General features: G+C 41.4%; 1 protein-coding gene across 1 annotated transcript; it reads left to right on the top strand.

The window, feature by feature from the left end:
- The first annotated feature begins 189 nt into the window (after nucleotides 1-189).
- On the top strand, nucleotides 190-18,163 carry phactr4a (phosphatase and actin regulator 4a). Its single transcript, XM_055055943.1, is given in 15 exon segments — nucleotides 190-461; nucleotides 4,462-4,629; nucleotides 4,706-4,786; nucleotides 4,888-6,051; nucleotides 6,680-7,273; nucleotides 11,061-11,145; nucleotides 11,147-11,193; nucleotides 11,586-12,138; nucleotides 12,826-13,052; nucleotides 13,855-14,026; nucleotides 14,249-14,304; nucleotides 15,776-15,837; nucleotides 15,921-16,058; nucleotides 17,006-17,082; nucleotides 17,430-18,163. Coding segments are annotated over 15 exon segments (3,498 nt in total). The 5' UTR covers nucleotides 190-403; the 3' UTR covers nucleotides 17,446-18,163.
- Nucleotides 18,164-24,513: the final 6,350 nt, after the last annotated feature.

Here is a 24,513-nt window from a genome sequence, read left to right as displayed (position 1 = left end):
TAAAAGCCTGCCTGCTTTGAACTTTGCCCCTGAGAAATCCACTTTTAGAAATGACTTCCATCTCTGTTGGTCTACCTTTCCTGTGCACCTTATTTATGAAGTCAGATCTCCATGAAGGGAGGGACTTAAGTGCTGAGAGAGGGAGTGTGTTTGTGTTTTAAAGCAAGGAGACGAAGGAAGCAGGGAGGGAGGGAGAGAACAAGTAACTCAAGCTGAAGAAAGGGGGAGGTGCTGGACTCTACAGCCAAGAGACACTAAACGCCTCGAGTGAGCAGTCAAGACAGTAGTTACAGTAGTTTGGTGTGCTTTGGAGAAGAGTGAGGTGGAGTAAGGTTCTTCTCTCCTGCCGCGGGGCCTCAGGGGAGGCAGCGCCTGGCCAGCCGGTGGGGGCTGAGGCCCTAGCATGGGACAAAATGCTAGCGATGAGACTGTGGCCCAGCAACCGGCCACACGCCAAGCTGGTAAGTCTGAGAAAGTGACAGGACGTAAATGCAGCAGACCAGGAAACAAGCGGTCAGGTTTTTATTTTAAATTCATTTTTGCAGTTCTGAGAGCCGTCGAGAAGTTAAAGACGAGCAGGTGTTTGTAATGCGGGGGGAACGAGAGGGTGGCAGGTACAGGCAGGTGTAGAAGAATGCATGCAGATGGAATGTGGTGATTGTGAAATCCACAAACCACACAAACCTCTCTCTGTTTGCACACTTCTCTGTCCTTTTAGCAGCAGATGTTAGAGCAGCAATTAAGAGACCTGTACTATTCCACTACACTCATATGTCTACTTCACCTGTTTTTATACGTCTACACTTCTGTTCTAAATAAAGCAGATTCTGTGATTTTTATCTACTAGTAATATTCCACTTGTCTATTTCCAGACGGTGTGGAAGTTAAAAAGGATTATGAAACTTCACTGTTACTCGACAACATTGTCCTGGTTAGATATTTGCTCACCAACTGCCGGTGTATTTTTGACTTTGGTTTGCTATTCTGCATATTTGGTTTCAGCATGTCATGTGATTGGCATGAGTCAGTCGGAGCCTGACCGTAGGCCAGCAGGGAGTTAGATAAGTGCCAGCTGGTCTGTTGATGTTTAATCGCATGTTGCTTTTAAATGGGTGAGTGTTGACAGAAAAAGGGGCAAGTTCTATTGGGAGCAGAGATAGTTTATGCTAGCAGATTTTTAGAACCAACTCGTATGTTAGAAAGCTGCCATGTAGGGAACCATGGCAGCTTTCCTACATTCTTTGTTTTTGACGGTGCAGGGCCGGTTTTTGGAGGAAAGACAGTATTTGTAGCTTGATGTGATTTTCGGCGTTAGCAGAACATAGACCAAGGTTTGCGAACATTTGTAATTGAAACACAGCTTGTGTCATGATTATGGATGAATTTTGGACACCACTGGTCTAGAGTTCTGGGTTCTCTCTTATGTTATTTTTCTCTTCCGTTCAGCCCTCAAGTTTTCTAAAGGATTGAGATCTAGGGACTGGAGTGACCATGTTTTTGTATCGACTTATGTTTTCTATCATTATCCCATTGACATAATCGGGGAACACCCATATTTAGTTTTCTGTTAGACTCTGCTGGATTGTGGTATTTTAAAGAGTTTAGATGTTATGCTCTCTTGTTGTGGTGTGTGGAAGAGAAACAAGTATCATAGAACCTTCACCAGTAGTAACCATGGCAGCTTTCCTACATCCTTTGTTGCACTAGTGATACTTGTTTCTGACTGTAGTGTTGTCTTGTCTAATTAAAGTACATAAATCTAGCTAAAATCCCAAGAGAGTTAATCAAACTTCACACTTTTACATTTGGGATAGTAGAGCAGACAGATGACCATGATTGTTGTTAATATTGTCTAGTGGATTTTATGGTAACCTGATTTGGCCCAGGTGGTGAAAACTGCCCCAGTTGGGGGTCAGTTCCTGAACTTGGACTTAATATAAGCTGGCAAACTGCAAAGCAAGGTCAGCCATATTGCTGATAAACAGGACACAAATCGTTTTTACCACTTCCACCTGGGAAACATTACAGATGTATAGACTACAAACTAAGAAAAAGCTTTTTCCCGAGAGCTGTGAAACATCTGTCCACCTTCCGTCCTCTCTGCCTCCCTTGCAGACGCACTCATACCCATTTGCTAAACCCTAAAGACCAATTGAAACTTTAGCAACATACATTATGTGCTTTATTGTTTTGCTTACTTATCACTGAGGGTACCAACACAATTTTATGTTCTAAAAACATAGTGAGAAATAAAAAAAATATATAATTTGATCTATTGGCAAAAGTTGTAGTTGATCTGATTTCTGTGTCCACATGATCACAGTTTACAAATAATCTACTACTGACAAAATAATCGTTGTTTCTTGATCTACCTGAGATCTATATATCTGTAATCTTCTTATTGAAGTTTAGGGCGAAATATTGAGTCAATCCTCAGTTTGTACAGTGTAGGCCAAGAACTGCTCAAACTGCCATAACAGGGTGAAACAGATTCACTTAAACATTTTAGGCTATCACAGATCTGCGGTCCTTCACTAGCCTTAGTTTCATGACGTCAAAAAACTCACATTAAAGTAAAAATGATTATTATGGATGTTGAGTTTTTTTGTGTATGTAATTATTAGATATAGAAGTGAATGAGCTTCTCGACTAATAAAAACTGAATTGATCTGTTTTCCCAAAGTGAATAAAAAAGAGGTAAGAGTAACAATCCTGACACAAAATGGAGAATGTTAACTCTCACTCAAATTTGTAGTAGGACAGATGCTCTTTCTACTCATTTGTATTTTTGTTAGATTCTTAGGCAAATAAAATGAATAAATATAATCTGCATACTTGTAATACACTGGACGAAACTCTGATTAAAACCCTTTCCAGGCAGATGTTGCAGATTTGCAACAGCTTAATCCTACTTTCCTAGTCTTTGTAAGTAATTTGAGCCTGAGAGGGTTAAGAAATTGTGTTTGTTACTTTAGTGACAAATACAGATTTGATTGTAGCTGCTCAACAGTTCAAGGTCATTTTGTTGTGGGTTTTTTACACAGCCGTGCAGTAACAAGCCCGTTAGGGATTTCCACTCTGAAGCTGTGACTCAGAGTGCATTGCCTTGTTCTGTGTCACACAGAGGTATCAAGCATACTTGATTAGGGTTCTAATTAAACCGAAAGTCTTCAGAATTTCTTTTGTCATACTTACTGTAACATTCATGTTCATTCTTGCTATAACCAGCCGTTTAATATAGTTCTTTTTGTTGAATTATTTTTCTTAAGCTTATTTTAAAGAAATGATAATCGCAACTGAAAACATAGTATTAAGGGTAAGTTAGCAGCTTAGGTGTTGGCTAAATGTGAAATCTTGTTTTCTTGTTGCTACACAAACCTATGCTACATTGTTTTCTTTTAGACGACCGTTGGAGAGATTTCTTTGTTCTCCACACTGATTTTATTCAAGGCCTCTTCTTTAACCACGGACTCCTGATTGAATTCTTGGACTACCATAGCGGTACTCACTCGGACTGTTGTGTTATAAAAATGTTATTGTAGATGCAATTCTTCTCAGACTTTACTTTGTCATGATCACAACAAAAATAAAGGTTTTGTCATATAGCGTACTTGTATATTACAAACCAGTAAGGGGAAGGAGCTGTAAACATTTGTGACTGCCCATGACAAAACCAAGAACAAGTCTTCCCAGGTTGTTTTGAGTTTTTGTACACATTCTGAAAGTGTTGATTCTACTCTTTATAATAATATTAAACACATAGAAATGAAAAAAAAAGAAGATATTTCAAGAAAATTGTCCCCTTACCTGTTGAACTACCCTGGTGTTTTCATAAAAACTCATCATTTTCTTTGCACACCAATAGCAACAAAACGTCTGAAGACAAAAATAAGCAATTTGTCTTGAGCTTTTGCTACATTTTTCAATTAGGCTGTGAGCTTCTGTCATGTAAAATTTTGTCTTGGAGTCTGTGAAAAATTACACCATGAATAAGTACAATATGTTAGACAATGTTTTCTGTTTCATGTACACATTAGCGTTTAGACTGAGCTTAGAAAACACAGCCTTGCCCATCTTGAAACGGAGGGCATAAAACCCTATAACTTTTTCATTTTATGTGTTGCACCTGCTTTGTGCAGTTAGTCAGTGTACTGACTGAATACAGTGCTATACAGGATTTCCTGGGATAGTCCATTGGGATTTTGTATTTAAAAAAAATGAAGCAGCTGAATTTTGACACAAAATTTCCTATTTTAAAATCCCAGAAACTGATGTTTAAAGCATGCAGCGGTTTCTTTACTTCAACTAGTGTATTTTTCACAAAGAAAGTTAAATCACTATTTCTACAGAAATTGGTTGGTCTTTTCACAGTTTTGCTGTGGCACACCACATTTATTTTGTCTGCCACCACAATAAACAAAAACATGCTGACATGCTTTTTTTTTGTTTTTGAATTGGTAGATGATAAGGTCGACTTGCAACAGAGTACACCAGGGTCTGAAGAAGGAAATTCTGGAGGAGGAGCACCCCCAGCAAAACGGAAAAGCAAATTTTCCATGGGAAAGTTCCTCAAGCCCTTTAGATTTAAGAAGAAGAAGCCAAGTGAGAAGTTCTCCGAAACATCTAAAGGTATGCTTGCTACAGTAGTTATTTGTGTCGTGTGTGGTGGATTAAATAATTTATTTGTTTGGTATTTCTTCTTCAGAATTGGAAAGAAAGATTTCTGTCAGAAAATCTCGCAATGAACTGATTGCTCGGGGAGTTTTAAAAGAGATCCCTGAAAATGGTAGGTCTACATGGAAGTGCTTTATTCTCCAAAGTGATTCTAAGTTAATTGCAAAAAAGTGTTATTTGCTCATATACTTTTTTCCCTCTGCATGTGGTTAGGGAGCAACAATGAAATCCACCTCAAAGATCCACCAGTTAAAAATGGGCATCCTGTACAAACAGATGCAGATAGGGTGTCAGAAACAGGAAATCAAAAGGCTGACATCAAGGCAAATCCCATTAGGTATCCTCAAGGAGAAGATCGTCGCATCAGAACACCATCGGACTCTTCGCTCAACCGGGCGCCTCTAGATGTGGACAGATATGCAAAATTGCCAGTGGATGTAGACAGACGAAGCCGCATCCCCTTGGACTATGACAGAAGAGGGTCTGACCCTCCACAAGATGATAGATCCATTAATGACAAGAAGAGGGATGGCCAAGACATTCGGGAAAGGAGGGATCGGGACGACAGGGAGAGGAGGGATCGTGATCGGGATGAGCGGGAGCGCAGGGATCGGGACGAGAGGGGGTGGAGGGACCGCGATCGGGATGAGAGGAGGGAACGGGATGAGAGAGAGAGGAGGGATCGTGATCGCGACGAGAGGGATCGTGATCGGGACGAGAGGGAGCGCAGAGATCGGGACGAAAGGGAGAGGAGGGATCGGGACGAAAGGGAGAGGAGGGATCGGGACGAAAGGGAGAGGAGGGATCGGGACGAAAGGGAGAGGAGGAATCGGGACGAGAGAGAGAGGAGAGATCGTGATCGGGACGAGAGGGAGCGCAGGGATCGGGACGAGAAAGAGAGGAGGGATCGGGACGAGAGGGAGAAGAGAGATCGGAATAGGGAAAGCAGGGAAAAGAGAGATCGTGATGAAAGAGAATGGAGGGATCGGGAGCAGAATGAAAAGGAAAAGAGAGAGCTTGATGACAGAGAAAGAAAAGACAACAAAGATCGATGGCTTGAGCGTGAAAGGAAGGAGAATAGAGACGATAGAAAAGATAATAAAGTAAGAGAAGATGGGGATAGGAAATCTGCTCAGGTTGAGAGAGGTGATACCAGGAACAAACAGGAAGACTGGATTAAGGAACAGGGAGATGAACGTGAGAAAATGGACAGAATCTTGCCTGATGTCTCACGTTCAGTTCCTGACATGGACTTACGACCTCCACTGCCGCGGAGCTCCTCAGATGATGACAAGAAAACTGTGTTGCCATTGGACGTTGAACGAAGTTCCACACTACCCAGATATAAACCAACAGTTGAATTCCGTGACCGCTCAGGTAAGGAAATTGTCATAAGATTCAGAAAATTATCCTATTCCAAAACTCTTCCATCTCTCTCTTTTTAAGTTGGCAAAGGTTTCACAGTAGAGCTAATTATTAAGGCTCTTGAAACCGTTGCAAAAGTCTTGAATTCAGCTTTCGAGAAGCCAAGTGCGGATACTTATTTCTTGGCTGGATGTAGAAGCACACAAATATATTTTTAAAAAGTGGGTGACTACAAAGGCTTGGTACATGAGACTTTGAAAACCATGTGACTTCACAACTAGTAGTGAATAGTGAAGTTGTGAAGTCCTCCATTTCACAACTATGTAGTTTTAATGTGACACAGTGTACAAAAGTTGCTCAAAAGGTCCGAGTACTTTTTACAATGCACTGTTGAGTCAAAAGAAATCAAGAAAATCCTGCTTTGATCTGTCACCATGGGTGTACTTTAGGTTACCTCCCCTCTAATGGATATCCTACAAGCCAGCCCCTCATTTAAGCTTTTGCCTCACTCCTTATTTGTGTGTCAACGCTTTTTGTGCTTCCTTTTTACATAGTTTCCCAAAGCTCAGTGTTTGAAGCCTTGTCAACCTCTCCTTTAATGACTGTCTGTGTGTATTTGTCTCTGTCCACGCCTCTGCAGAGTCTGTCGGTGTCCGATTGATTCCTGACCATTCCCTGGAGCAAGATTCCCAAAATCAACTACCCCTACCCAAGCGAGTTTTGGTTCCCCCTAAATTCCCCACTGGTCATCTTTCCAAGTCCACCAGTTTGACCCTGTCCTTCTCTTCCTCTTCCTCGTCTTCTACCTCCTCCAACTCTTCTATTAAAGCTGCAATTGCCAAGCCCCCAAGGACTGTCTCTCTTGTAAATGACCCATTTCAGCTGCCTCTTGCTGGTGCTCTTTCAGCAGACTTTGACGCACCTCCCCCTGTTCCACCCCACACAAAGCAGCTTCCTGTCCCTGCCCCTGCCCATGTACAGCAGCCCCCTGTCCCTGCCCATGTACAGCAGCCCCCTGTCCCTGCCCATGTCCAGCAGCCCCCTGTCCCTGCCCCTGCCCATGTCCAGCAGCCCCCTGTCCCTGCCCATGTCCAGCAGCCCCCTGTCCCTCCCCATGCCCAACAGCCCCCTGTCCCTCCTCATGCTCAGCAGCCCCCTCTTGTTTCAAACCCCAAGCAACCTCCTGTGCCTCCACCTAAACCCACCAACCGCAACAGCAATCCTCCAGCGCTTGGTGAGTTTCTTTCCTGTCCTCTCTATAATGAGTTGCTTTTGTCTCTGTCTATTTGTGTCCTCTTTTGAAGTTGGCCAAACAGTCCAAATGTGATATACCTTCATCATCAGCTGTGGCCTGCCTGGCTTCTCTCTAACCAAACTGCAACTTGTGTGCAAAGTTAAGATATTATGACTTTGTAAGTGTTGTGATTCTCAGCATTCCTAAGTTGTCCGAAATCATTTTGAGGGTTTTAGAACAATTACAATGCCTGAGAGTCTTCATCTCTTTCCTATTTTAAAAACAGACACATCATAATGCACAGTTAACAATATTAAAGATGACAGAAAATAAGAGTCTCAAATGCATTTACAGTTGGAACCAGAGGTTTACATACACCAAGTAAAAAGACATGTCTACCTGGTTCTCTTAAAGCTTAGTTTGATTTAACTTCAAATAGTGAGGAAGAAATGGTGTAATGTAAACCTCTGGTTTCAACTGTTTCTTTCCAAAACTTGTATTTCTATTTGTACTAAATGTTACTGAAGGTTAGTTTTGGTATGACTGATGAAACTGTTGGTGGTGGAGGAAATATTCCTCGTATGTAAACGCACAGTTTGTGACAGCAAAATACACCTGAATTGTCTTAATTTCAGTGCAATGTAAATATTCAGTATCCTGGGGTGGAATGTGCTCCTGAGTAATCCTGTTACTCCTTAACCTGCTCAGTAAAACAGACCTAATGTTAGTGGGAAAAACAGGATAACTCTTTTAGTAATTACTCAGCTCTCCCTTGGTTGCAGTCAGCATAAACTGTGGTTCTGTAATCTGCAGTCTGAGATAAATACTCAGGGGGAACCTTGAATTGTTCTTCGTCACAGAGCTGTGTTGGCTCCACCACATTCTTCAGATGTTTCCTGTTTATTTATTGAGCTCTTTCAGCATGGCATTTCAGAAATTCTTTAAAACACGTAAATATGAAAAAATAAATTTGGGTGTAGAAACAAGTATACACGGAAAAAAGTTACATAAAATAATCAATTATAGAAAACCCAATAACAAAATTAGTTTTAATTGTTTTCTTTCACCTTTATTTGCCTTTTTGGAATGCCACTCTGCTGCAAATCAGTTGTTTCAGGAAATTCTCACTTAAACAGGAAAGTCAACTTAACAGCGCGTATTACACAAGCTTAAACTAGATTTAGATTTTGAGCATTGACTCTTCTCCTGCTTGAGAGGTTGTTCAGATATAAGAAGAGGTGAAGATACAGCACAATAACGTAAGTACCCCAATACAGGACACAGATACAGTGTTAGACTGATTGGTTCAGAGAAAGGCTAAAAATGTTAGAGCTCACCACCGAAGTTAAATGTTTAAAAAATCCTGTGGAAACATGAAGAAAACTGACAGAACTGGTATTAACTAAAATATACCAGTAGTTTGGCACTTGACCACATTTTTATGGAGGAAAAAACATAGACATGGAAATGACTCACTACTGTTAAAACAGCTTTTAAACTGGTCTGAGCGCCTCTTTAACTCCCCATTAGGCATATTATACACATTATACTTTTATATAGACGCATTTATCAGCCACTTTGTTAAAATGAATGAATATGGTTGTTTTTGGGGTGGGGGGATTTCCAGTTCACTGATCCTGCTGTGTTTTTTCTGACTTATAAAAACCAAGCAGCCTCCATCAGTGTTGCTGCAGGAGAATTTTAGCCAGCATTCATACGTTTCCTCAGGCGTCAATGAGCGGTTAGCTGGAGTCTCACCTGATCAGGGGATGCATAAATTGGTGAAAGAAAAATTTGACAGTCATTTGTCTCTTTGTCAGATGGCTGGTGCAGACATGCAGACATTTTCAACTTTACACACAGAGTAGCACATCTCAGAGGAAACTAAATCTATCAGTAAAAAAGTATGACCTCTGACCTAGACAATGAACTAACTACAGCTCACTGTCTGGGAGCTGCCAGAACATGGAAGAGTTATGAAGGCTTTGGAGCAGAGGGAGCGCATTCAGCAGACTTTTTTCCTGCAGCCCATCATTCAGTTTTGCCGACTTCTGATTGATTTATTTTGAAAAATGTTCTCTGGCGCCAAACCTTTGAGGTGTTTGTAATTCAAATTTGTAGTGTGACAGCTGAGGGCAGATTCATCCTCTTGGACAATCAGGTCCATGATTGGACAACCGTTTTTATTTTTTGTGGGACTCTGTAATCACTGCACATCTTGGACAACTTTGTGGTTGAGCTGTAACATTTCCAGTTTTCTGAAACTTGAAAATAGGTTTTGCCACAATGTTGTGTGTGATGCTCGTTCCATGTTTTCTGTAAAATTTCGTGCAGCCATACGACTGCGTCCTGATCATCAGCATAATTTCAATTCTTTGTCAAACTCATCTTGGGTATCTGAAATAAAAAGAAATATACATTTTACATTCTCCTATGTATGGGAACTTTTGTCCCACCCTATAGAACCCAATGAAAATTTAATACAATTGAATAGGCCAGTATCATTTTAGAAACGGATTATGATGACGTCTTTTGATGCAAAAAATAAAAACGACTATTGTGATCTCTGCACCTGATTGAGCTGTTGCTGCTCTCATCCATATTTTTGCAGCTACATACTTTACACCAATAGAGTTGTTCGGGAGGGCAGATGGAAACTGACTGATGTCTTATTTTTAATATTGTTTGCTCCATCTTGCCACAGCTGTTCGCTCTTGCAGCCCAGCCCATTGTTGTTGGCTTGAAACTCACGCAGCCTCTGCTGCAGTGACACATTCCACTGCCAATTGCTAGCAGCAGTTGCAATTTCACACGTTTATAATTAGCAAGTAAGCAGGGCTGGTCGAGATTGTAGCATTACGTTCTCTCTGAGTGTTTCAATAAATGGCAGCTGGATGTGTTTTGTTGCATCATGAAGGTGCTCCACCTCATCCAAAGGCCCTGTTCAGATCAAAGACCCCAGATGAAATGGGGATTGAAGGACCAGGGGATGATCTGTAATAAATTGGTGTGAGTCGAAGCATAATGGGTTGAGACCCACAGGGTGGCAATAACAGCCTTTTGGCGTTTTACTGTCGGCTGGCCGTATGCTCAACTTTAGGTGTCTTGAATTAATGTATCTAAAATTAAGGCCTTAAAATGTCTTTAAAACAATTTAAAACATTTTCTCCTTTTCAAAACATAACTTTATTATGAACAAATATTACAAAGAAACGTCTTCAACGCAAGTAATATCAGACTAGAATACATTAAACCAAATATTAAACAGGAATGATGATATACAAATAATACAAAATAATCAGTGACATTTTATTACTCAATAGTCTTACAGTTTACAAAACAAATGACATAAAAACGGAATGTGGTCTTTGAAACGTTAATCTCAATACAGAAGACTTACGGTGACAAATGAGAAAAATACTAAGAGGAAATGTAATTGTCTAAGTAAAATTGGAATGTAACAAGATCTATATTTAATCTCACAAGTCACCGTCTTAAAAGAAGTAATAGTTATTAAATATTTACTACAAAATATTGGGATAAATTTATATCATCCAGGCTTACTTACAAATATATATCAAATATTCTATTGTACATTCATGTTACAATACAGGCCTAAAATTCTTAAAAGTTTTAAATCTTAAATTTCACTTGGTAATAGCTGAGATAAGTGCAGTGCTCTGACACACAGGGTGTTTCCCATTCTCTGCTGCTGGTTGTCATGTTTATCTCCCAGCATGGAATGTAAGCCAGCTCCATCCCTGACGTCTCCACTCATTTCTGCCAGCTTCCTCCCTGAACAGGGTGCCTCAGGTCAGGCAGCCGTGCCCCTGGAGGGGCTCGGGACTCGAGCAGAGCCGGGCCGGCCTCTACCTCTCTGCCCATATACCTGCGCCACAGGGCCGACCGGACCCGCTCAGGTACCGGGGCCGGACGCCCGAGCGGCTCGCCGTAGCCAGTCGACCCCATCCCGTCATCTGAGTGTTAACTCCATACATGCACTTGCTGATAATTCAGCTTTTTTCCCCCTTCTGGTTGAACTAATGTTTTCTACATGAAGAATGGCCTTGCATGGAAAACGCTAGAATGAAGTGAATGTCCTCATTAATTGAGCTGTGACCATGATGACCTGGAAACAGTGTAGCTCTGGAACGATCATCTCCTACTGACTCAGCTGTTTGTTCAGTAGTTTTGTTGCTTGTCGTTGTTGAACTAACCTCACCAGTTGCTTCTGCATCTTCACATCCTGAATGGTTCCCTTGACTTCTTCACACTTTAATGCTTTTTTTTCTTTGCTTCTTTTCCTTCACAGCTGAGTTCTCTCAGGCCAGCGGCGGCGTGACCCCCAGCATTGCTTCCGCTAAGCGCTCCCCACCAGTCCCACCCAAAAGGACGACCCCCGTCAACAAGCACTACTCTGTAGACCCCACTCAGGTTCCAGAGCCGCCCTCTGTTAATCCCGCAGGGCCCCCTGCCGTCCCTAAAGGTGGAAGCAATGAGGAAAGGACGCCCATGACTGTCCCCCAGAGGACGGCGGAGGCTGCGCTCCCGCTGCCCGCCCACATACCCCCGTCTCCTCCCAGGGTGAAGGTGCTCCCTCCACCTCCCACCTCGTCTGCTGGGGCCGTTCCCGTCATCCAGACGGACCTCCCCAGCCCCACCACGGAACTGCCCAGCCAGCCTCCGCCCGTCCCGCTGCACATCCTCATCAAGAGAGCTCTGAACAGCCCTGGCGCAACCCAGCCCAACCCTGAGGGATCCCAGAGGGCCCACTCACTGCTCTTTGATCTTCCCCCAGAGGACCCTGAAGAGTCCCTGCTGAACTCGCGTCACTCCCTCCCCATCTTTATCGAACCTCTCAGGCTGTAAGTAACCATCAATGTCACTGGTACCCAGATGAAGATCTGGGTTTGAAACGGTTCTGGGTTTTTTATTTGAATGGATTTTTATACAGTAAAGAAATTTATTGCAGAAACTGGATGATTTTCTGTGAGTCAAATTAAAATTGTCATTTTCCATTTCATTTTTTTTTAAATTTCACCCTCTCAATAATATATATAATAAATCAGGGTTTCCCCCAGAAAACCAGCTAAGCCTGGTGGTAGACGCATTAGGGCCGCCATCCAGCACCTGTCTGTGTTTTTCAGTTAGAAATGTTTAAAGTTCACAGGAAATTTGAAAATATCATTAGGTAATTATGTGTTATTGGAGGATATTTTTAGCAGTGTCTAAACATCAGAAAAAGGCAAACATAAAAAAAATACACAACGTAAAAATAATGTTTTTGAACTTCAGTTGTTTCATTCTATTTAAAGTGCCCAAACATTGTTTGGTCTTGTGTTAATGACTTGTCACTTGATTTGCTGAAGTTGTTGGCTTGTAAACCTGTCAAGACAGGCAGTGGCTATGCAGTTCTGGTGGATAAAATTGATTAGTTGTCAGAATAATTGATTACTAAAATAACCATAAGTTTCAGTTCTAGTATGTGAAATCTGTCAGAGTGGAAAGGGAATGGAAACAATCTTCAGCATGTGATGCCGTTGTCTTTCCAGGCCAGAGGATGATGACTTTGACATGGAGGAAGAGCTGCAGAAGCTGAAAGCTGAACGGGTCCGCCAGCAGCCGGAGCTGGAACCCCGCAGCAGGAGGGGCCTGATTGGAGACCCCAGGGTCACAGTAATACCTGAACAGGGTGGCCACGAGGACGAGGATGACTCAGACTCCGATGGGCCCATCCTCTACAAGGAGGACGAGGACGACGAAGAAGAAGGCCCTGCAAGTAAGCTGCACTGTTGCATTTAAAGGGGAAGCATCATGTTTAATCAAATTTATTGAGCTTTACATCCTGCTATAATATTATTTCCTCATCAAAATCATACTTGAATTGTTGCCTTGATTTTTTTCATGTTTGAAAAAAATCCTTTAATCTCCATGCCAACCATTCAGCTTTGCAAAATGACTAGCCCCGCCTTCGAGGCACAGCTCCTCCTCAGACCTGTAGTTTCCAAGCTTGCGAGGTTCCTCCTCACAGAGCAGCCCTCTGACGATGCCCCCACTCAGCTCCTTCAGACTATCCAGCAGCAATTAGCAAACACTCGGTGGAACTTTGCCAGCAAGCGTTAGATTTCTGTTGCAGAAATACATGAGCCTAGAGGAGCTGGTGGCACTGAATGTTTTTAAGTGTGTCCTTACTGACTTTCAGAAGGAATCATTTGTCTGGAAATGTTTTGACTGGAGAATTTTTTAATTTATTTATTTATTAAGATGTTAGTTTTTCTGTTGATCTCTGTGTGCTTCCTCCAGTCTTGGTCAGGATTCCCTTGCAAAAGAGATTTTAAATCTCAATGTGGTGAAATAAAGATTAAGTTAAAAAAAAGAGAAGCTTTATTTAAAGAGACAGAGGCCCAATTGCAAGTAAAATTTAATTTAAGTTCATATTTGTAACGACTGAAGGTAACATAGTTACTTGTTTGTGCTGCAAAATGACACTATGTGGCTGGAAATCACATAATTTTGCCTGTAACAGCCACACCCAGTCTCCACCCATGTCTGTATTAATATGGGGGTCTGGTGTCTGACAGGTGGACTGGCGAGCCGCGTGAAGAGAAAAGACACCCTGGCTCTGAAGCTGGAGAGGCAGGAGAAGCATGAGAGAGAACAGAGGGAAGCCCAGGAGAACCAGGAGGAGATGAGCTGGAGCAACAGGGAGCAGTGGTTGGCTGTGAGGAACAAGATCGGCACTGCGCTCACACGGTAAGACACACACACCCACCCACACACACACACACACACACACACAACACACACCTGCCACCGCCACAACACTGGGAAGTTCTTTTCCCTGATTCCATCTGTTTATCTATTCTCCTTCCTCCACTTCAGAAATGCACTGCATTATTTTTGCATTCTTCACTGATGTGACAGATGAACTAACTTCCTGTATGACTGACGGGTAAATATGTTGCTTATGTTCAGGCGGCTGAGTCAGAGACCTACAGCGGAAGAGCTGGAGCAGAGAAACATTCTTCAAGGTGAGACTCACTTTGTCCGACCTTCACATTACAGTGAAATATGTAATCTGCAGAAAAAGATCAGTTCCTCAATGACTTCTTAAGTTTCATAGTTTCATTTTTTTCTCCCAGTTTAACCTTCATTACCATTCTTTTGGTAATGTTAAGTACAAAAAAAATCAAGAGTTCTTTCAATCAGTGAATTTATTAGTTCTGCTAAATAGTAACAAACAACACTCTTCGATGTGAAGGTTGTTACTAAGTGAAGGCTAGCTGCTAATATACCCCGGCTGGCTAGTTATCCAGCTAGCTTTTTTCCTGTAGCATGGGCACAAAGCTAGGCTCACAGTTTTGCTATGCTTGATTGGAATACAGCAGGATCCCCATATTTGTAATTATTTTAATCTTAAATGTCATTCAAAGTGGCATCAAAAATGTCTTAAAAAGTCTTAAATGTAACATGCTGAAACCTGCAGATACTCCAGTATCTGTAAATACAGAAATCAGTTTCTAATATCACAATAACACCCTTGTTAGAAAATGGTCAGGAGGGGTGCTGATACACCGTGGACAGCAGCCAGTCTCTGTGCCCTGCAGCACAGAGACATGCACAGGACATGTCTCTGTGTCAGCACAGAGACATGCACAGGACATGTCTCTGTGTTAACCTGACAGTCATGTTTTGGACTGTGAGAGGAAGCTGGAGTACACGCATGCACAGGGAGAACATTAAGAAGGACCCCGGCCCGAACCCAGGACCTTTTTGCTGCAAGGCAACAGTGCTACCAACTGCACCACTGTGCAGCCCCTTTTTGTAAATAAAATCTGTATTATAAGTCAAGAAAGCTATTTGAAACATTAGTGTTGCTTTTAGAAGTTTCTAGCAAGACCGTGTTGCCTTTTCATATGAAAGAAATGCTTAAATCAGTTTGTGTTGTAGTGAAAGAGACCATGAAGTGTACAATTTACACATTTTTTTAGCGTCGTTACGCTGAACTCCAGCATCGTTCCACTGTTTATGATTTGCCTCTCCTGCCCGGAGTTGATGCTGGGTGGGAAAGAAGGTGTTCAAAGACTTGAGCTGTGTGATGTCAGGTAGCATCAGGTAGAGCTCCAGTCAGGACAGGCACAGACAGGCTGTGGAGAAAATCAGCTGAAAGGAAAGTTCTGTTCCTCCCACAGAGAGGTTGGTGCTGAAATAACACGCATCTCTGATCATGTTTAGGAGAATGTTTAGAGGTGTTGGAAAATGCTTCTGTAAAATCAAACTACTTCAGATACAGTTTGTTTATTCATCAGAGTCCTGCTCTGTCAGTTTGAGCTCAGTCTCTGTGTGCCTTTAGCTGGGATCAGAACAACATGGCTCCTTGTGCAGAGCTTGGCAGTGCTTAAAGAGCTTCATTATGGCAGCGGGCGGACAGCAGCTCAGGTGAAGCTTACCTGACTGGCTGCTCTGTTTTCCCCTCTCATGAAACGTTTCCCCTTCCCACAGCCAAGAACGAAACGGATCGTCGGATGGAGCGATCTGAGATCAAACGGAGGCTCACCAGAAAGGTGGGGGACGTTCGGCGAGCGTACGTTTAGCAGGTATTTTCCTGAACTCCCGCTCTAAAACCTCCTTGTTCTTCTACGTTCAGCTGTCTCAGAGGCCCACGGTGGCTGAGCTGCAGGCCAGGAAGATCCTGCGTTTCCACGAGTACGTGGAGTCCACCCATGCTGAGGACTACGACCGGAGAGCCGACAAGCCCTGGACCAAACTCACTCCTGCTGACAAGGTGAGACTCTCGCAGTTCACAGCTGGTCGCTGCTGAGGGAAGTCTTGTGTGACGGTCAGGTGTTCAGGAAGCAGCCACCTCATAGTTCGGTAGACTCGGTTCCATTGGGACCAAAACTACATTTATTCCATTTCCAGCTGCTGTGGTTCTCTCTCTCTGTTAAACCTCTGAAGAGGAAACTGACAAAAATTGCCTTCTTCACAAAATGGAAACAAGAATGGAGTTGTGTCAGATTGGAGAATTTCTCTTCTGATAGAAGATCATGACCCATTTCTTCCGCTGGCGCTAGATTAGTGGGTTTGTTTTGATTGTATTTACCCAGAATGCCCTGCGCTGTAGTTTGCTTCCTGCTTTTGGGACAGTTTCTGGTCCACATATCAGACTGTATGTGGACCAGTCTGATTTAATGAGTGTTAAATCTTTTTAAGTCTAATTCTTAAAAAGATTTAAAACTTTATGTATCTGAAATAAAGGCCTTGTAGGAAATGCAAATTGGACTCAAATATAGTAATCATATGTCTTAAACTTTGTCATAGGAGGACAATTGTTTGTTTCTTTTTCAGGGGGCCGTGTGCAGACATCTCCGTTTTGACTTGACACGGTTGAGCCTACTGCTAGCTGCTAAATTCCCTTGCTACCTAGCTTTTTGTGTCTATAATGGATAAGTGCAAACCTATTCCCAGTTGGCTGGATAATGTTTATTTTCACCACTGTCTCACCTCTGTTGACCACTCCAATGAGGCTTTTTGCTTTCTGTACAAAAAACCCCAAAAAACAACTTTTAAGTCTGGCACTATGAGGGTTTTTGTGACGCTTGATCGCAGGATTCAATGTGACATCTAAAAGCTCTTAAAAAGTCTTAAATTTGACTTGCTTGAACCTGCATTGTGAAAAGCAAGTTTTCAGAATTGTGTCCAGAAGGTTCTGATCCTGTGTGTTCCTGCCAGGCCGCCATCCGCAAGGAGCTCAACGAGTTCAAGAGCACAGAGATGGAGGTCCATGAAGAAAGCAGGATCTACACCCGGTGAGCCGCCGCGCACTCCCACATTCACTACAATAATTTATAACAAAATAAATACCTTTTCACACACTTAATCCAAGTAACCATCCAATTAACTTGGTTTATTATTGTATTGGTAAAATGAAAACTTAGCATTTTGTTACTTCTTTATTTCTCCCCTTCATCTTTTTGGACCCTCTTGTCATTTTCTCTTGACATATTTTGGCCCATGTGACAAAAATTGTACACCTCAGATCTGGATTGTTAGTCATTTTTCTTCCATGTCGCTGTCGGATAAAATTCACTGAATCAGTGGAAGTTTTGGAGGAAGCCTCATGTTTACAGATGTTTCCATGTGTGCCGTCCTGCAGATACCACCGGCCCTAGCTGCACACATCATCATGTGAAGCTCTTAGGAAGAAGCAGCAGCAACTTGTCCCATTTCCTCCTGTAACCTGAAGATGGCGCCAACGCTGCCTGAAGAGTCTCAGGATGTTGTTGGACTGTGGTGGAGTCTGCAGGAGACGTGGGCCCCGTGGGCCTGGTGGGTGTTGCATCGGCTCGGTGACTGAACCAGAGGGGGTTCCTCATCATGAGCCGGTTCTGCCTTAACGCTCCTGAACACTGGTACCAGGCTGAGGCCAAACAAGAGATTGCTTCAGAACCAGCCTCTGATCGACTGTTTTTGTTAATCACAATCCCATATCGCTAGATGATTTTTGATAAAAGCACCTTATGCTTCCTAACGGGGTTGATTGAAAACTTAACAGCCTTTAATTCTGTGTTTATATTTGATATTTTTGAAAGCAGGAAAGTGTACATATTTTTCTCTTCCTGCCTGTTTTATGGTACTTTATATATGCTGCTCCATCGCGGGATGCAGGTGTATGGAACGATAATGTAGATTTAATAAACTTCATATTGTAAACTACTGACAAGAAATGCTGACATGTTTTAATTGTTTAGTATTTCTCTGATGTCATTTCTGAGCATTAAAGGTACAGATCCTTTTTCTTTTTTTGATACAGAGCCTGTAAACTGTGTCGTCTGCAAACACTGAATAACTGATCGATTTGATTAGAAAATAAAAAAAAACAATGATTTATGAAGGCTTCTTGTTTCTGATCTATTATTTCTTTTGGTTCTCTGGTATATTTTTGGAATATGCAATTACCTGAGCTTGGCCACATGAGGGCAGTGTTGTATGAAGGACTGTCACCAACCAAACTATTTAGAGGATTCGGTTTCACAAAGTTTCTGATCTGTAAATATGCAGAAAAAGAAAATAGGTCGTTGAAAATGAATTTATATTTTCATACCCTATTCTGTGTAGAGACAGGAGAATTACAGTTATTTTATCAGTTATGTGGAAAATCTGTATTTTCTTGAGCTGGTGCTTCTGCTGTTATTACATGAAAGGAGTCGACAACAAAACATGAAGGAAAAGAAATATATTTAAAAAATGTAAGCCTTTATAGCATAGCTTTCCACAGTGCGGAAAGAAATGCCTCAAAAAGCCACGTAAGTAGAAATAAATTGCAAAATACCGCACCCTGGTGGACAACATAGGACATTGCCGGCCAAGTGTTTTGGAAAAGACTGTTTTTCTCTTCTTTTTTACCTTATCAAAGTATTGATTATTATTCAGACTGAACTTGAAGTATATATATAACATGTAATGCAGGATTACAGTTGGATATAATGGGGGATTTTTTTTTTTAACCTCAGGGTGGTCAACTTTCTATTATTCCTATATCGATTTGATACAGTAAGAGTTCCCTTACTTCCTGTAATGTTCACGCATGTCAAACCTCTGCAGTGACTTAGCAGATCTGCACTTGTGTGTTTCACTCTTAGCAACAAAAGGGCAAAAACATTTGCACAGCTTTCCTCCTCAAACTAACCAAGTGAGATTAATGCTGTTGGATGCAGGCAATGTGAGCTAACTGACTGACTAGTTAATGCCAATAAATCACATTAAGCTTTTTAACAAGTATAGACTTCTGATTTTATTTTGTTCAAAAGTGAGTAGTATGGTTACATTACTTGAGAAACCTTTTGGGGAAAAGCAGCTTGAATGTACTGTACGTCTTACAAATGATTATTATTGCTACTTAGATTGATATCGCATTTTGATAAATAGACATCTGATGATGAAATCTGAGCACAATTCCTCCACATTTTATACATGTCACTGATGTCATTGTTCACATCCTTATTTATTTTTGTTTTATTAATAAACATTGTTATTTTTATTTGAAAGGTTTCTTAAAAGTTTTTTTTATTTTTTTTATTAAAGTACAAGCCAGTTTACTCTGCCCCATAAAAGAGCAGCGTCCGCCCTGCTAAGCTCCTCTGGAGCCGGAGCTGGATGAGCAGGGCAGGTTTTGAAGTTTGATCATTTTCAAGGTGGGCAATGTGTGTCGCCAATCAAATAAATTGATTGGCTGCGCGAAGGCGTGCTGCATAACCGTGGAATGCTTTCGCACTGGTGGAGAACATCGCCAATAGATGTTGATTTTCTTAAAGCACACAAAAAAGCTGGGGAAAATATTTTTGTCAAATTTTTTTGTAGGATTTTTCCAAATGACCACTCAGGTGGACAACATGGCTTAGTTTTTCTTTTTACTAATGAACTGCTGTATATTATAATGTGAACATATTTTGACATTAGTTAACATAATGCATAAACATAGAACATCTCATCTTAACAAAACAGTCACTACTATCTCATCTGTTTTCTTCCCTCTCATTCAACTGCTTGATCTCATTTTAGTCTCATTTTGCTTCCTCTCCAACAGTATGATAATGTGAACATTTCTAATTTTACAAAAGTGAAAATGACACTTCTGCCATTCTGTAGGATGACATCACAGTCTTTTCAGCTTCAGACTTATAAAGATGCCAGTTTATCTTCCATAAAAATGTGCAAAGCAACCAGGTTGCAAATACTACATTGGATGCAGATTAGTTTGCTGTGCAGGTTGGATTATTGTGTGTTGATATATTTTATTTCAGAAGGTTGGGCCAATGTTTTCCAGGCCTCAACCTCAAGAAGTGCCTTAGACCAGTGTTGTCCAAAGTTGATCCTCGCCTTTCAACTCCAGGCATCCTGCATGTTTCACTTCTCTCCCTGGCTTAACACACCTGAATCAAATGATGGCTCATTAGAAGCCTTAAGATGAACACTGACTTGCGGAGTAGATTTTTATTTTATTTTTTTACTACCATCAGGCAGAGAACTAGAACATGCAGGATGGAAGCCCTTGAAGACCAGCTTTGGATGCCACAGCCTTAGAAATCAGTCTGCCTTGTAATGGTGATGGGATGGCCCTGGCACTCTTGAGCATGTCTGGATGGAATTCTCATTTATTAGCACATTCTGAACAGATACCAGGCATTGGGAATAGTCGGGTTCAAGAAGTGAAAGAAAAAAAAAAAAACACTTGTTATGTCAAGATAAAGACCTGGCCATGATAATCAATACATTCTTGACTTTGGGCATCTGAGGTATGATATGATGTTATTCATTACATATTTATTTTTACATAATTTTTAATGAACCCAAATTTATCTACAGCAACTTAGACCAGCTGTAAAGTTGTTTATGCGTGACTTTGGTCATGGTTTTAAGGAAATGTTAACAGATATATCGATATTGCATTGAAGAAATCTCGAAACTTAACACATGATCTGTTTTTCCAAGAGCTCCATCTTTTTTGTCCTCTTTCGTTTCTCTGCTCTCTGAAAAATATCTGGTTCATTCTCATTAGCATCTCATTACTATGCCCTGCTGAAGCAGGCGTCAGCAGCCGGCCAGAAGGTGGCGCTGATCCATGTGGAGGAGCTGTGCCCGTTTCCTGTCGAGCCTCTGCAGCAGGAGCTCAGAAAGTATCTGAACACTAAAGGTAGAGAGAGCCACCCCACGCTGACACACAAACACAAGCACACACACACATGTACACCCCCCTCCCCCCACACACACACACACACAAACACAAGCACACACACACATGTACACCCCCTCCCCCACCTCCCCCCACACACACAAACACAAGCACACACACACGCAAGTCTGACAGGACGTGTTGCATCAACCGAACCCTGGTGAGTTTTATTATCTTCACACTGATTGATGCTCAAGATTCTCTGAGGAACTTCTCCATGTGATTGTTTTTAGTTTTAAAAAAACAATCACATGGTTTCATATGAAACCAAAAATTTCCAGCTCTTTCCAATCAGAAAGACCTGAAATTTGCAGTTTAATTCTACCATCCAATTAAAACTCATTTTCCTTCATTCCTAGGAAGATAAAGGATTAGCTCGTTGGTTACAATCATAACTTTCACGTCTCAGAGGGGGCAGACTGTGTGATGAACTAGATAAGCTGTGTATTCACTATCAATCAAACCCGAGGCTGTGTGCTGTGACTGTTCAGGAAAACCAAAATGAGTTCTGAGAGGTTTCTGGAGACATGCAGACCTCGGCATCAACTTTAGTGTTTTGTTTACTTATACTTTAATAGGATTTGGTTGGCCTTTTGTTGGAAATATCCTAAATGAATACACCTGGCTAATACTGTGAGGATCTGCAGGGAACAGCTGCCTGATCAGCAGCATGCATGTTCAGTAGTCCCCAACACTTCTTAATGTTGGGGACTACTGACAATAGTTATCAGGGATAACCCTCTTGACTATTAACAAAATTGTGAAGAGAAGAAAAAGATCTTTTGAGCCAAAACATCTTGTATTTAGCCACATCAGTGTGAGTCTGTGGGGGTCAAAGGGCACACCAAAGCCTAAATCTTATTGGTCTTATTGGTGGCTTTTGCTGTGAGCTAAAAATTAATGAAACCACTAACACCTGGAACACCAAAGACATCCTGTGATTATCGCCTTACTTCCAGGGAAGACTCGTAAGCCTTCGCGTCCATTTTACGTGCCCAGGTGAAGCTGCTTAAACCAGTGCTGAGTCTCTGACATCAATGGTTGAAGCACATGTCAACTCAACATCTCCAGAGTCCAGTTCAGGAAAAGAAAGTAGTTCAGAAAAAGCTCTGAGGAGAAACAGGATGTTTTCTGTAGTAAACCCAACTTTAATTATTAGGTTGGAGATTACATGGTTCACCTAAAGTTGAAAAAAAGCTCCTGTGATGGAAAATGTTATTATAAGGCGACATCTGCTCGCTATGCTATGTTATGTCTTTATTGTAAGTGCACTCAATGAAACTGTTTGGCATACACACACACACACACACACACAACGTTGTTTTCCTGCAGCTGCATGGGAGCCAGACTGTTTCTTATGTCTAGGATTTCTTGTCTTCAGTATAAAACTGCTGTGTTATCAGAGCTATTTCAGAGCATCCCTGAGGTCACATGGTGTCCACTCGGACACCACTAGGAGGGTAAGCTTTAATGTGAAATAAGTCAAAGAGAAGTCCTGATCAACACATCAGTTTAGGTTTTCTAATCTCTGGGATCTAAATCTGTAAATGAACTGGTGTTCTATGGTGTTTTTTCATTCATTCACACTTGCATTTTGCCAGTGAGGTTGGTACGTTACTTTTGCATATTATATGCATTATGTAAAACATCTACTGTCAATTTGTTATTTAGTGTATCCACAATAACTCATTATAAAATGTATTGGGGAAAAAATATATTGCAATAGATTTCCAGTAATCAGGAATAAATATATTTTTCTTTTGTTAGGGATCCCATTAAGATACAGTGCATGGTCAAAATCAACTGGAATAAACAACATGTGGATTGGTGCTTTCTGATAGGACACACATTGACAGCTCATAGAGGAGCTGTCAATGCTGCCTACTGTCTGGGTAAGGTCTACTAATGTGACATCTGGACTATCAGATGTGAAAACACCTTCGGCTGATTTCGTCTGGCATGAGAAGAAATCAAACATAATTAATTTGTTTGGCACATTTCAGTAACAAGGAAGTTCAAAATGCTTTTCATTAGAAAAAACATCATACAGCCATCAGTTACGACACAAGAAATAAACATTAGAGGAGCTGGCAATGTTGCCTGACACGTCTCTGCTACTTCCTCAGAAACAGGCCCTCCAGCATTGTGGGGCGTTGCCCTCCAAATTCCTTTACACCTTGTAACTTTCATCATTTGTGACATGACAGATGGAAGTTTTGTTGGAGAAACCAGCAGCATTTACTACGCCAATAAAACGAAGTTGATCTGGTTCTGTGGGACTTTGTTGAAGTCCACCAGTTGTCAGACAACAAGATCCAGATGTTTCTCTACTGTCAACAGATGTGGAAACTGTGCCTTTAAGCTCCATCTTATCTGTTGAATATCAGCAACTGCAGAGACACTCGTCTCTATAACCAGGGATGATGATAGGATGGATGGCCCAAACCTAGAAATAGATTCAGTTTAACACACCTCTCTGCAGTTTTTGTACTGTTACCCCTTTAAGACCTAGCCACAGTGTTGAACACAATCTCCCTGTCTTCAAACACTTTGCTCGTTAATGACTTGAGTTTTTAAGAGAGGAAATACTATTTATGGAGTTGTTTTTGCGAAAGGATTCTTGGCATCTTTTTTGGTCAAACTGACCTGATACCCTCCCTTCCCTTGCATGCGAAGCGCAAAATTGGACCAAATATGACCTGGGAAGGATGCTGTGTGGACAGACAAGGACAACGACCTGTGATGAATTAGCTTATTTTCCAATTCTGAAATGGAGCAGATGTTGAGGTTAAGAGGTCCTGAATATTTTCAAAGAAGTCCAACACACTCAGTCTAGGGGCTGCCAGGATCCTTTCGTAAATCAAGGGCAGTAATGCTAATGGTCAAAACTTTCCAACTCACATCAGTGAAGATGAGTTTGCATACATTTTATTTCCTTTACTTAACCAGGTAAACCTCGTTGAGATCTGTATCTCATTTTCAAGAGGGAACTGGGGAAAATGCTGATGTTAAGAATAAGGGGAGATTTTTGGTTTTTGTACTGATGAAGCTGTAAGACAAATCCATGGCAGAGTGCAATAAATTTCCCAACCTGTTGTGATCAGCAGCAAGAACTATGTGCATTATTTTCTCACCTATATATTTAAGAGCTTCAATTCTCCAATAATTTGTGGTCAAATTATTTATTTTATCTTCTTATTAGGGAACCTCATTGAGTCAAGTCAGTTTAATTTGTATAGCACATTTCAGTAACAAGGAAGTTCAAAATGCTTTTCATTAGAAAAAACATCATACAGCCATCAGTTATGATACAAGGAATAAACATTAGAGGAGCTGGCAATGTTGCCTGACAGGTCTCTGCTACTTCCTCAGAAACAGGCCCTCCAGCATTGTGGAACGTTGCCCTCCAAATTCCTTTACACTTTTTTAAAACTTTCATTTAACATGGCAAATGAAAGTTTATGATGTCACAAACTTTCATTTGTTTGAAATGAAAGCTTGTGACTTT

Source organism: Poeciliopsis prolifica, unplaced genomic scaffold (assembly GCF_027474105.1).
Source record: "Poeciliopsis prolifica strain line A6 unplaced genomic scaffold, Auburn_PproV2 SCAFFOLD043, whole genome shotgun sequence".
In the NCBI taxonomy this organism is placed as follows: Eukaryota; Metazoa; Chordata; class Actinopteri; order Cyprinodontiformes; family Poeciliidae; genus Poeciliopsis; species Poeciliopsis prolifica.
The sequence above is the reverse complement of the archived record's forward strand: the minus strand, read 5'-3'. Positions and strand labels throughout refer to the sequence as shown.